This window comes from Dendrobium catenatum, unplaced genomic scaffold, assembly GCF_001605985.2.
Source record: "Dendrobium catenatum unplaced genomic scaffold, ASM160598v2 original_scaffold_117459, whole genome shotgun sequence".
Lineage (NCBI taxonomy): Eukaryota > Viridiplantae > Streptophyta > Magnoliopsida > Asparagales > Orchidaceae > Dendrobium > Dendrobium catenatum.
Window position 1 is genome coordinate 112,868 of NW_021435894.1, and position 12,523 is coordinate 125,390.

The 12,523-nt window shown below is 35.0% G+C and overlaps 2 protein-coding genes across 4 annotated transcripts in view; both read right to left on the bottom strand.

The window, feature by feature from the left end:
* LOC110094190 overlaps positions 1-8,332 on the bottom strand; it is a 20,521-nt gene extending 12,189 nt beyond the window's left edge. Inside the window, exon 1 of the mRNA XM_020819362.2 lies at positions 8,215-8,332. Within this exon, the coding sequence (XP_020675021.1) occupies positions 8,215-8,290 (76 nt within the window). The 5' untranslated portion in view covers positions 8,291-8,332. The remainder of the gene's footprint in view (positions 1-8,214) is intronic.
* An 874-nt stretch (positions 8,333-9,206) lies between these two features.
* LOC110094212 (protein NAR1) overlaps positions 9,207-12,523 on the bottom strand; it is a 33,029-nt gene continuing 29,712 nt past the window's right edge. For all 3 annotated transcript variants that reach the window (XM_020819389.2, XM_020819391.2, XM_020819390.2), the window contains exons 9-12: positions 11,470-11,641; positions 11,248-11,374; positions 11,064-11,155; positions 9,207-9,514 (exon numbers count right to left, since the gene is read on the bottom strand). In XM_020819389.2, coding sequence (XP_020675048.1) covers positions 9,362-9,514; positions 11,064-11,155; positions 11,248-11,374; positions 11,470-11,641 — 544 coding nt within the window. In that variant the 3' untranslated portion in view covers positions 9,207-9,361. The remainder of the gene's footprint in view (positions 9,515-11,063; positions 11,156-11,247; positions 11,375-11,469; positions 11,642-12,523) is intronic.

A 12,523-nucleotide genomic window follows, 5' to 3' on the forward strand; every position in this document is an offset into this window, starting at 1 on the left:
TTATCATGAAGGATCTTAAGACTCTCTGAATTCTGGATGATGAAACTGGAGAAGGCTTCATCGGGAGAAACATATTTGGATTGGCAACCAAGAAAGCGACCAGTGATGGGAGTAAGAGTCTGGGCTAGGACACCACAGTTGGGAGCAAATTTGTCTGCAAAGTCAGAATCTGGGGGCTTTTTCATGTCACCAACTTCACTACATTGGCCTTCATAGCCTTTTATGTACTGCAGAGCAATGCAGCCAAGCCCAGGGTTGTCGAAGAGTGCGGTGAACTTGCTGGCGGTTCGGTTTGCATTGATCACAGCCACCAGTTTGTCAGCCGGGTTATCTTAATTAAGATGGAAAAGGAGAAATTGAGTTAGATTTGTAGCTAATAACTATAATGTTTTGTTTGAAATGAATGACTAAGGCTTTGTTTGGGACTGTTTTTTAGTTGCTTCTTAAAACAACTAAAAAATTATTTTAAGAAGTAACTAGAAAGCCATCCCAAACGGAGCCTGAATGTAGGCCTAAACTGCAGCATGGATGCTTCAATGATTTGACCCAAAACCCACAAAATGCAGGTGTAGCATCAATACAAGAAAAATTTATGCGACTGTGAATAATGATCAGGTGTAGCATCAATTAAATAGTTTTGCAGATATATTTCAATTAAGGCGCTTTCTTAAAATTAAGGATCTAATAAATAGAATAATTAGAAGCATTAATAACTACTGTTAATTTCATATTTTTAACATAAGTCTGCTCATCAGTTGCATCAAAGAATTCCCACTAAAGATGGTGGCTCCCGCCTTACTAAAATAAGTGTTACTGGCCCAGTGGCCATGCAGATAAATGCTAGCATTTGGAGCAAAAGCATCCTATTTCAATCTGAGTTGTGTGAAATAATTAAATTGTTTAAGTAAAAATGCCCCATAAATTCATGAAAAAAATTTATGATTACTTGGAAGATTGATTACTAATAGGAATTAAATGAATATATATATTAGTTGGAATTCAATGAATAAATAAGCTAATATTTGACATTAACAGAGTATTTGAAGCATCTCCAATGATGGGTAATATTGTATATGTCAATATTGATGGTTCCAGATGTCGCCTGGCTTGACGTTATCAAGGATATCGGCTCATCGAGGTAGTCAGGTGGCAAATTGGATGTGGCAGTTGAGAATGAGCACAAGCGGCAATTTGTGTGGTGGTTGAAAGGGTGGAGAGAATTGGTATGGTGATTTTGTGTGGGATTTATATGGAATGCGGTGTTTGTATTTCTTTTTTTAACATAAGGTTTTGTGCATTTCTGAAGCTTAGGAAGGTCTTTTTTGTAGCTCCCCAAATCAATCTCAAAGATTGTATTATTAAATTAGCATAATAACTAATAAAATTTTAAGCTATTGCGTCCACCATATTGCGTCCACCATATTGCATCCACCATATTGCATCAAACCTGGGGAAATATAATGGTTTTTCCAAATGATCTTAATCAGAATCATAATCATATTACATGTTACGTGTGGAATATGATTGTGTTGATCAATCTGTTTATTCTGTTGTCTTGGACCTCAAAGCTTGTCATGTTCATTAGGGGGGTGGGCAGGTTTACCCGAACTTGGGTTTGGGTGCTTTGCACCTGATTTTTTTTCTTACAACGCCCCGGTAATGTATTCCCGAGCGCTCCAACGCCTAAAGGTAGACAACAAAGCACCACAACGATCTAGATATGGCGCCGCAGCGGATCGAGATATAGACTGAGCGCAGCGCTGAGTGTTTGAGCGCTGCAGTATTTTCAAATAGAGACTGGGCGCTGCAGCACCCCAAACTGACACCGCAACGCTGTTGATGTAGAACTACAATGCTTAAAGTAATTTGATAAAAACTTGCAAGACTTATTGATTAGAATAATAAAGACTAGAACTACTAGCAAATAAAATGACAAAAAAAAACGTAAGAGCGATCACTTCCGTTTAGGCTAAGTTGCACAAATAAGAGCTTTGAATTATCAAAATAACAAAGAAAATCAATGACATGTAAATATAATAGCTTTCAATGAAAATCCCTAATCTAACAATAAGATTAGAAACAAATGAAGTGCACTCAATCCTACGCTTACTAGGTCTTGGCCAACGACGAAGCAAAACCCTACGTTTACTAGCTTAGGCAAAGGTGAAGCTCGGCTCCTTGAGAATCGTCATCACCTACAAGGAGAGGGGATTAGAGAGTTAATTGAAAAGGGGAAGAATGTTCACCTTTGTCAAAATCTGGAAAACAAGTCGTTGAGAGGATGAGGTCATTCTTCGTAGCTTCCTTTGAAGGTTCAAGTGGAGAGAATGAAATTTCTCCCACACATTGAAGTGTTGAAAGCAATGATCCTTGGCTCGCCTTGAAGAATCCCCTTGAGAGAAAGAAGTTTCTCTCAAGAAATCAAGTGGAGGGAAGGATGGGAGGTGGCCGGCCAATGGAAGAAACTTGGAGAAGAATTAGGTTTAGAATTTCATGATTAGGTTTAAAGTTTGGAGGGGGAAAATTAGGTGGGAAGGTTGAAATATCTTTCCAAATCTTAGTCATTTGATTTGGCAAGAATTTGAATAGCCTAAAGGGGGAAGAGAGGGGGCAGGTAAGGCTAGACTGAATTTGGATTTAATTCCAAATAAAGAGGTTTAATTTTGGGAAGGGAATAAAGTGGGTGGGCCCTTGGGAATTTCGGCCAAGAGAGAGAGAGGGGGCCAAGTATCTAGATGCAATGTATTTGAAGTTAAGGCTTTAATTAATCAATCCATCATGATTTGATTGATTGAATTAAATAAGAACCTTTCCCAAAATAGGATAAAGAGAAAAGGAAAGATTAGAAATTTGGAGTTAAGGCTTTAATTAATCAATCCATCATGATTTGATTGATTGAATTAAATAAGATGTTTTCCTAAAATAAGATTAAGAGAAAAAGGAAAGATTTGAAATCTAAAATTGATTTATTTCAAATTCAAATCATTTAGAAAAATAAGTTGACTTAAATAAGGAAAGTGGTAAAGGAATTCCAATTAACTTGAAATTCAAAAGAAGTTTAATTTATGAAATTTCCTAAAATAGATTTTATAATTTTAGAAAAGATTTTAAATTTCAAATTGAGTGGATTTGAATTCAAAATCTATCCAAAATTATGACAATCTAGAATAGGAAATAAATTCAAGAGAGGGTAAGGGTCTAAGGGCCTGTGGCTTGCTTGGGATTCGGGTAAGGGAGCTGGCGGCTAAGTGGAGGTGACTTGGGGAGTTTTCGGTGGAAGGATGGTGGGGATGAAGGTGGCCGGCGGCTTGGAGTGAGGAGGGTTTAGGCGGACGATTGGGTAGGAGACGAGGAGAAAGGAAAATAGATAACGAAGAAAACCACGAACCCGGCCGTCTCCAAGGTTAGTAGGTGATCAAAATTCCCTCTCCTAGGGATCTTTCCCTCTCTCCAAGCATTCTCAAGATATCTCAAGAACTCAAGCGATAGCACAAAATTTTTTTATCATTCAATCATTCACTTTAGAAGAAGAACATGAAGGCTAAGCCTCGCACAAAAAAGACTCAAAGATAAAAGACTACCTTGCCCTTAGGGCTTACATACAACTTCCCTTAAGCAAGGGGTAAAACGGGAAAAATAATTACAACATAAATAACAAATAACATAATAAAACAAAATACATGAAATAACTTAAAACACAGCGACTCGATTGTGACCGTAGATCGACGGCCACGCCTCAGATGTACTTTTCATGCTCTGATGTCGCCATCAGCTGTGAGACGGACTGAACAGTTATTTTTCTCATTTTTCTAAAAGGTTGTGTTTCTTGGGTGTTATAACATACTTTCTCTTGTATTTTCTGAGGAATATGGACATTAAGAACAGTGCATGTGAGAAGAGAAACAAGGAGAGAGTAAGAGAAAAGAGAGATCTGTACTTATTTCTCCCAAATTTTATAGTGAATTTCTTGATGTGGTGTAGCTCCGTGGTTTTTTCCCTATTTTGAATTTATCCACATTAAATCCAAAATCCCGATGCCCTTTATTTTTCCGTTGTTTTTGCTTTCTTACTTGTTTCGTCATTATGGTGTTTACTCCTCAATCTCCATCATCTCTCCCAACATTACGTTCTCTAAGGATCTTTTATTCAAATTTTCACTAATATCTCTTCACAGTTATATCTAATTGGAATTTTAAGGGTTCACATTGAAAGATAAATTCAGGTATGTTGCATACTTCTTCGATCAAACTAAATAAAATCATTGTGCACGTTGGCTTATTCTTGGGGTCGGTTGAGTTCAAAAAAAGACTATATGATCTAGCTAATAACCTTAAATAGTCCAATATATCTTGCAGAAATGATTAACTCCTTTTGGTAAGCGATACATAATCTCCAGCATTTTTCTACATCTTTCCTCCCAGCATCTGCATAAGCTTTCTGGCGTTGTGTTTTGCATTAGTATTTTGTTCAACCATTTTGATATTTTGACTAATTTATTTCTTGAGTTATGACCTAAGTATTTTTTTTCTCTCTAAAATGAAACTAACATAAAGGTGAATTACACTTTTTCCCATAAAAAGCTTCATAAGAGGACATCTGTATATAAAGTGATAACCATTGTTATAAGAGAACTCGACCAGAGTTAAGTGGTTGTCCCAATTCCATTTGAAATCAATAAGACAAATCCCAAGCATGTCAAAGTTTGGATGGTCTGTTCTGATTGATCGCCAGTTTCAAAAAGGATGATCTAAAGCTTAGCTTTCCATAGCTTGTTGTATAAATCTCTCTAAAATTTCGCTTGTTTCCATCTATGTTTATTGTTTCCCATAAAGATTCCATCTCCCATGACGATCTAGTCTCTCATCACTCACAACAAGCCCGTTTCTTGCAACGATCCCATCTTTCCTAAATCCCATCTCTTATGACAATCTATTTACCTTTGGTTTCGACAATGATTATCCTAACTCATTTCTCTATAGAATAGGAAGAAAATAAGCTAACCAGATCAACCATACCACAATGAACCATAACATATTGTGACCTAGCTAGAAAATGGTAAGACATTATAAAGCCCATAATAATGTGATGCTGCTTCCATTAAAAAATCAACAATGGTTGAAGAAATCCATTTCTAATGTTTAGACTTCACTTATTATGACAATGGGTATCATTTACATCTTAAGCATACCTATGATATTATTTGATTCTAAGTCATCACATTCTTTCATTTTACCTGCATTTGTTCAGAAAGCAGCCTTGATATTGATACACATAAAAGCTAAGGTTTTGTATTTGAAACGCCTCTAGCAAATCTTATACAAATATGGTATATCCTAGCTATGTGATATTAATATGCTATCCTAGTTCATTTGTCAATTTTGTGGCCTAACCCTTGAAAACTTTGATATACTCTTGAGTACTACATGGCATATTACCATTAATTGTGTTGTCAAGCTGGTGGATTTAAACTTTCTTGGAGAGATCTTTCCCCTTTGGAGATTGGAAGGTCATTTATTTGATTTCAATAACAAAATATCAAAAATACTTAATAAGCATATATAAAGCTTTAAGGAATTCACCAAAACAAACTCAAAGACAGAGTAAGTTAGATGCAGTTCCAATAGTATGAAAATTTCCTGAAGATTTTCTAGAAGATTTTCATGGATTACCACTGAGATGAAGAGTTTACAATTAAACTCAAGTTCAATGCTACACCAATTAACAAATGCACCAAAAAAGCAAGAGCAGCATATATGAATTTTCAACATAAGAAGACTTTTATGCTGTGTCAACATGAGACCCTAAGAAATATATGAAAATTTCTAAATGGGATATAACGGTTGACTAAAAAATCATTAATCTATTGAGACTCACCAATCCTCCCTAAAATGAATCACATCATACTTCACCATACAATCAATCCTTAGCATGCTAAAACGGTTTGTGATCCCATGCAAGCTAATGTATTGATCATGGAAGGTGATGCTACTCAAGCTACCTAGATTCAAACGAAATTTTTAGCAGTACTCCATAGCTTCAACGCTATCTGCATAAAAGGCCCAAAAGTCAGTCTACAATTAGTTCTAAAACCTAGTTAAGGCCTCATATATATTAAACTAGTCAGGGGCTAATGTATCATGCCATCAAATTTCTCAATGACTGCCTAGACTTGGCTCAAAAACCAAGCTGAGGCCTTGCATATATTCAATTATCTTGGGGCTAAGCATCATACTAGCAAAATTTCCTAGTTGCTTGATAGCCTAGATAATGCCTCATATTTTAAAGGGACCATGCTACCAAAATTGAAACGCATTTGGAAGGTTCAAACCATAAATCGGATGACCAAATGATCTCTGAATGTGGCATGCTTATAGTCGAATTGAGCAGTTGGACTAAATGAATCCAACGAGCCCAAGATCGCCGAATTCAAACATCATTAAGGCACTCAAATACTCGATAAACTGTCCATGATCAAGGGAATCAATATCGTTTGTCCATTTGAACAACTCCCAACGTGCCTTTGATCTTCTCCCTCTTTATGGGTCATGCCAATCCCTAAAATTATAAATAAACCACTCATTCTTCATTGAAGAGGGACCAAGCAAGGAAGGGAGGAGAAGAGAATGAAGAAAAAGATATCTTCTCCCTCTTTACTTGCCACCAAGCTTTTCCTCGACCACCGCCCAACCATCGATTGTCATCAAACTTTCACATGGACAGCAACATTCGCCGAACTTACGCCCGACCAAGGATTGTCGCCGGACTCCTGCCCGGCTATCGACCGTCGCCAGACTATGGTCCACTATGACCACCGTCGCTCTTCAAATACAATCCACTCCGAATAGTGTCAGTTGCCGACTACATATCTTTTGACCACCGTCGCTTGACTACGGTCCTTCCGACCACCGTCGTCAGAACATGATCTTTCCGACCTCCGTCGATCACTGACTATGGTCTCTCCAACCACCATCTCCAGACTACGGTCTCTCTGACTGTCATTCCCCAACTACGGTCTTTCCGACCTCCATTGCCCGCCAATCAAGGTTCCTCCGACCAACATCATCCACCGACTATGGCCTTGCCGACCAAAGAACACATCAACATTGATTCTTCCAACTCCCACTATGTAATGCACTTTATATGATGTATATTTGCTACATCGAGCCAAGGATTTCTCCTCAAGGAAGGGCCTCATTCGTAATCAACTGCAAACACTAGTAGATTCAGCAAACTAGGCCATGCCCTGTGCTTTTTTCTCTTCTTTAGGGGTTTTCATATCTGTTTGTGTGTTGGATCTTCGTATAAAGCTAGGATGCTAAAATTTATATTTCTCTACCACCACAAATATTTCAGGACGCAACAAATATATCATGTGATTCTTAATTACCTAGTGTTGTGGGATGAGCTCACTTCAATACTCTGATAATAATCAAATAACAACAAACCAACTAAATTAGCTTTAGACAACTTCCACATAGAATGAATCGCAAATCCAAACCAATAACTTCCCTTCATCAGATAGCAACCTAAATCATAAGCAAAAAAGTTTCCACACACGATCCCACTGCATTTCTCTCAAAACTAGGAACTTAACAGTTTTTCATGAATTCCCAATAAGACACTAAAAAGGGTTGAAATCCATGTCCGCTGAAGCACAAAAAACTAGTACTTCAGCTGGCTTATCCAATCAATTGGCACTTCAGTATCATAATCCCCCATTAAAACCTCCTCATCACACAATCTATATTTTTTATCTTCTATGAGTTCTCTTCTCTATTACAATTACAATCCAACATACATCATATCAGCATCTAGTCATCCGAAACCTCTCACCAACACAACAAGCAAATTAAAATGACTACTCTGCTTAAGAAGCTTCTGTTTTTTGGACATTCTAATGAATTAGTCATAGGGAGAAAGTTACGGATAGCTACAGGCCTAAGCAGAACATTAATCAGAAACAAGAAGTCCTATTAATTCATCCAAGTCCCAACCACTTCCAAGAATCGACCAAACTAGATAAACCCCGACCTGAAAGCTGACACTACGGCCTTTCGATAGCAAAATGCCGCACCTAGATGTAAGATAACAGCTCAAATGGAACAGATTTAGGCAGACACACGCAGATCTAGCCAGGATCTACAGCTAGACAGAGGGCTTAACTTCTAATATGAACTAGCAGAGAGAGAGAGAGAGAGAGAGAGAGAGAGTTACTCTTGCTATCCACTGCGAATGCCGGACAGAAAACGAAGAGGAGAGAGCAAACAAGGAGAACGGAGGAGAGCGCCATTTACAGATCTGATGAGTTCGCCACCGCCAGCTCTACAGCACTGACGAGCGCATATTTTATAGACATGAAAAATGTATGAAATAGCTACCGGCAAATGTCTACAAATGTTTTCCGAAAATTTTGAATTATTTACATCAGAATAAGTTAAAAAGCATCCTATCTATTTTAAGATTAATATAATATAAATTCTTATTTATAATATTTATTTTAAATAAATTGAATAATTTTTAAATTCTAAAGCTCATAAAATTTATATCCAAATATGTTTATACATTTTATTTCTATATTTTCAAATTGAAAGATGCTTATATTCTTAAAATTAATAATTTTTTTAAAATGAAAATCTTCCAATCTTCACACAAAAATATAATTTAATATCAATATTTATTTTTCTTATAAATAAAATCAAATACCACATGAGTTAGCATTATTTTATATGAAAAAATTTTAATCAATATTAAATAGAAGCAAAATAAATTCATCTCGTTCTAACTATTATGTTACTCAACACATTAATTTTACTTGCAATGAAAACAAAAAAAAAATTAATTTAATTGTCATTTAATTTTAAAATATAAAAAATAATTCGATAAATATATTTTGGCAATGACAGGTCGATATCTTCAACTAATCAAAATATGTTTTGTTAAGTCGTACACATCATTAAGAAAATTTAAATCAACTTTAAAAGCTTTAAACAACCACTCCCTTTCTCTCTCTCTCTCAAGCTGGAATTTTTGGTAGGATGTCATGATCTCAATATAATAATAATGAATTTTATATTTATCAAACCTCAAAAAATATGTATAGATGACCAAGCTCGTATTTGAATTTATTATCACATTTTTGTGCCATAATAATTTTTAAAATAAATTTACTTTATTCAATGACTTTCTTTATTAATGTTTCTACATTCTACAAATAAAAAGTTATATATATATATATATATCCAGCATTAATTTTTAAAAAAATATACATAGAAAATCATTTTTAATTACAATACATCACTTTTTAATACATTAAGACATTATATGAACCTTTCTCATGGGTTATGATTTTATTGATATCTCATCACCAGTCGTGTAGTTCTGAGGTGAAGCTCTTCACGATTTGATGGTATTGTGTGTGCATATACATCCTAGATTTCTCTGAACCTGGTTGCCCGAGCCACTCAGCATATAGGTTCTTTACAATGGCATTATCAAAAGGGCTGGCAATCAGTACCTGAACGTGGCATACAAAAACAAAGAAGATTTAAGTTTGCTAAGAAAAAACCTTCTGATATCAAAGGGCATGGTAAATGACAACAGAAAAATTAAAAGAATATTTGAGATTATTTAACTATGTTACCTTGTGCCAAGATGAGAATTATGTGAATACTATTCACCTAGCCATAAAAATAGGAACTTACAGATGATAAGGAGCGAAAAAAAAAAGTATAAAAGATTACAAGGAATGCTTTAAAAGTAGATGGAATAATGTTATAAAACTCCTAGAATTCACATCACTCATCCAACTCTTTCTCACTTGATTTCTATAAGGAACATTTTTAATACACCAACATTTTGTGCTACGTGTGAGAATAATTTCTTAAACCCCCTTAACAAATGCATCAACACAGTAGCATAAAAGCAATTCAAGCAAGTAATAATTTGCGTAGTCTCTAAGGCTTCGTTTGAAATAGTTTTTTTACTGCTTCTTAAAGCGGCATTTTAGTATAAAATTTTTAATTTTTGTACTATAAAGTTGTTTTAAGAAGCAGTAAAAAAGCCGTCCAAAATAAAGCCTAAGAAAAACTTCCAACCGACTAATCCATTCGCATATCTCCTTTGTAAAAACTAAAAATCTCCTTTAGGAGGCTACAGTGGTGAAGTACTTGCCAATTCACACCCATTTTTTACAAGTGGCTGAGGAGTCCATTGCATGGTTTAATCTTATAGCTAGCTAGCAGGAAATTTTGCTCACTCAGTGGCTACAGTGATGAAGTGGTAATTTGCTTCCCTCATCTGACCGGCACAAAGAATGTTTCCATGTGTCACCCCTCTTTATTCCTAAACAAGTTCTTCATTAAAATATCATGCAAAAGTAACTGTGAGAGATTTTTTTTTTTTTTCTGAGAAGGCTATTAAATAGATTGATTCATAATGCTTGGGCTATAATTATTATGGATTCAAATAAAGGATGCAAAAGATGATTCATTCGTTCCTGCAGTTGAATCCACATCATCTGTACTTCAGGTAAATCCACATCATCTCTACTTCTTCCTTTTCTTTTTCTTCCTTTTTTTTTCTCATGCCTTTTTTTACATTTAAGGAACTATCTTACGATTTGTCATAATTTTGTCCAATTAATCATGAAGATGATAAGTCAGTTACCTTCAGAATTTATTGATTCTCTTTCGTTTCCTTGCTTACATGCAGACAGAAACAATAAAAAAACAGATGTTTGTGAAGTGCTCAAATAATTTCTTAGAGATTTGAACATCATTACAACTATACTCGTCTAGTACTAAATTCTTCAAAGCAACAACTCGTCTAAGCTTCATGACGCAAATTGTCATTCCATCACAATGGATCAAAGTAAACTTTCCAAAGATTACTGCAATCATTTGAAATAAGGAAACAACTTAAGACTTAAAAGTTTAAATTGATGATTGAACACATTTTTTTCATTCACCAGACAATTCTATTCAATAACTTGCACTAATTTATAACAATTGCATTTGCATAAAATCACTACAATAAAGGAAGCTTAAGAGGCGTTGGATGCTTACATCTTGCATGTATACATTTCCCAGCTGTTGGATAAGATTGTTTGCAGACTGACCTGCCACAGGTTTGATTTGGCCTCCGCCATTAAGACAGCCTATTAAATCATAATAATCAAAGTGACAAATTTCAATCAGCTAATTGAGAAAAATGAATCTTCATTGTGCAGGAAATGGGAGAGATAAATACCTGAAGGACATGCCATTATTTCTAGAAAATCATATTCAGATTTCCCTTTACTTATTTTTTGCACAACATTCCGTAAGTTTCGGAATCCATAACAAAGTGCAAACTTGAGAACTATTTTACCGTCCACCTGCATGTATAGCTCTCATTATGTTAAGGTTGCCTAGACTAAGGAAGATGTATCTGCAATTCCAACAAAATTATAAAACGGTTAGACATAATTACCTCAAGGACCACTTCTTGAAAATCTGAATTACGTATGATCCTAAATTGAAGCGGACCTTCAATGTCCCTATTAAATAGATTTTTAGCAGCGTAGCGAAAAATTGTCTCAGCATAACCTCCGGAACCACCAGAAACCCCATAAAGAAGCCCTTTATCATCAACGTTTGTTAACCTTTGATTGTTGTCACAGGAGAAATACATTTATATCAGTTACAGATACCTTGCAGATCAATCAAAAATACTTGCAAAGAAGGGTAAAGTTCATAATAGTGGTAGAACCTTAAGCAGCTGCTTTAAGATAAGAATAAAAAGGAAAAAATGTAGCATAAAAATGGCCTTTATATTGATCCCTTTTCAACAATAAATCGAGTTCTTATCTAAAAGTTCTGAAGATTTGGACCATTGACAGTTTCTGGAACTAGTTTGGAATAATATTTGGTATTTCCGTATTTATTTCATATTATTCTAATAAAAGTTGAATAGATTTTTAAAAATATAAAGTCTTCAAAACAAAGTAAAATTAAAGAGCTAGAGAAAATAATTTAACATCCTGTTGACTGGCAATAGCAATTGAATATATCTCATATTCATTAGAAAACGGAGAAGAATTATGTTGGCATTTAAATATGCTGTGAAAGTTCTGTTTATGTAAACAAAGTGTTTGTCATTTATTATAATAACTTTTAAAAGTAAAATTTTCTGTGAAGGACCAAATTTGAGACAAAAAGCAGTCCTGAAGCTCTGACAATAAAAAGATTTTAAGAATTTAAAACACCTAAAATCTGCCATATGGTACTTCTTAAATCTGAAAATAGATCGAAATCCAACCCAAACAGCCGATCAAAAGAAACTTTGATAACTCAAAAGAAAAAAAGAAACATTGATCAAAACTTACAATAAAACGGGCATAAAATAGAGGGAAGAAATGCAACCATGCATACGATATGAACAGGATAAGAAAAAATCATATGAGCAGCAAGACAGAAAACATGTCATTCTAGATATCAACTGTTTTCATGGCCAATAAAAATCAACACAAATTCAGAGAGTAAAT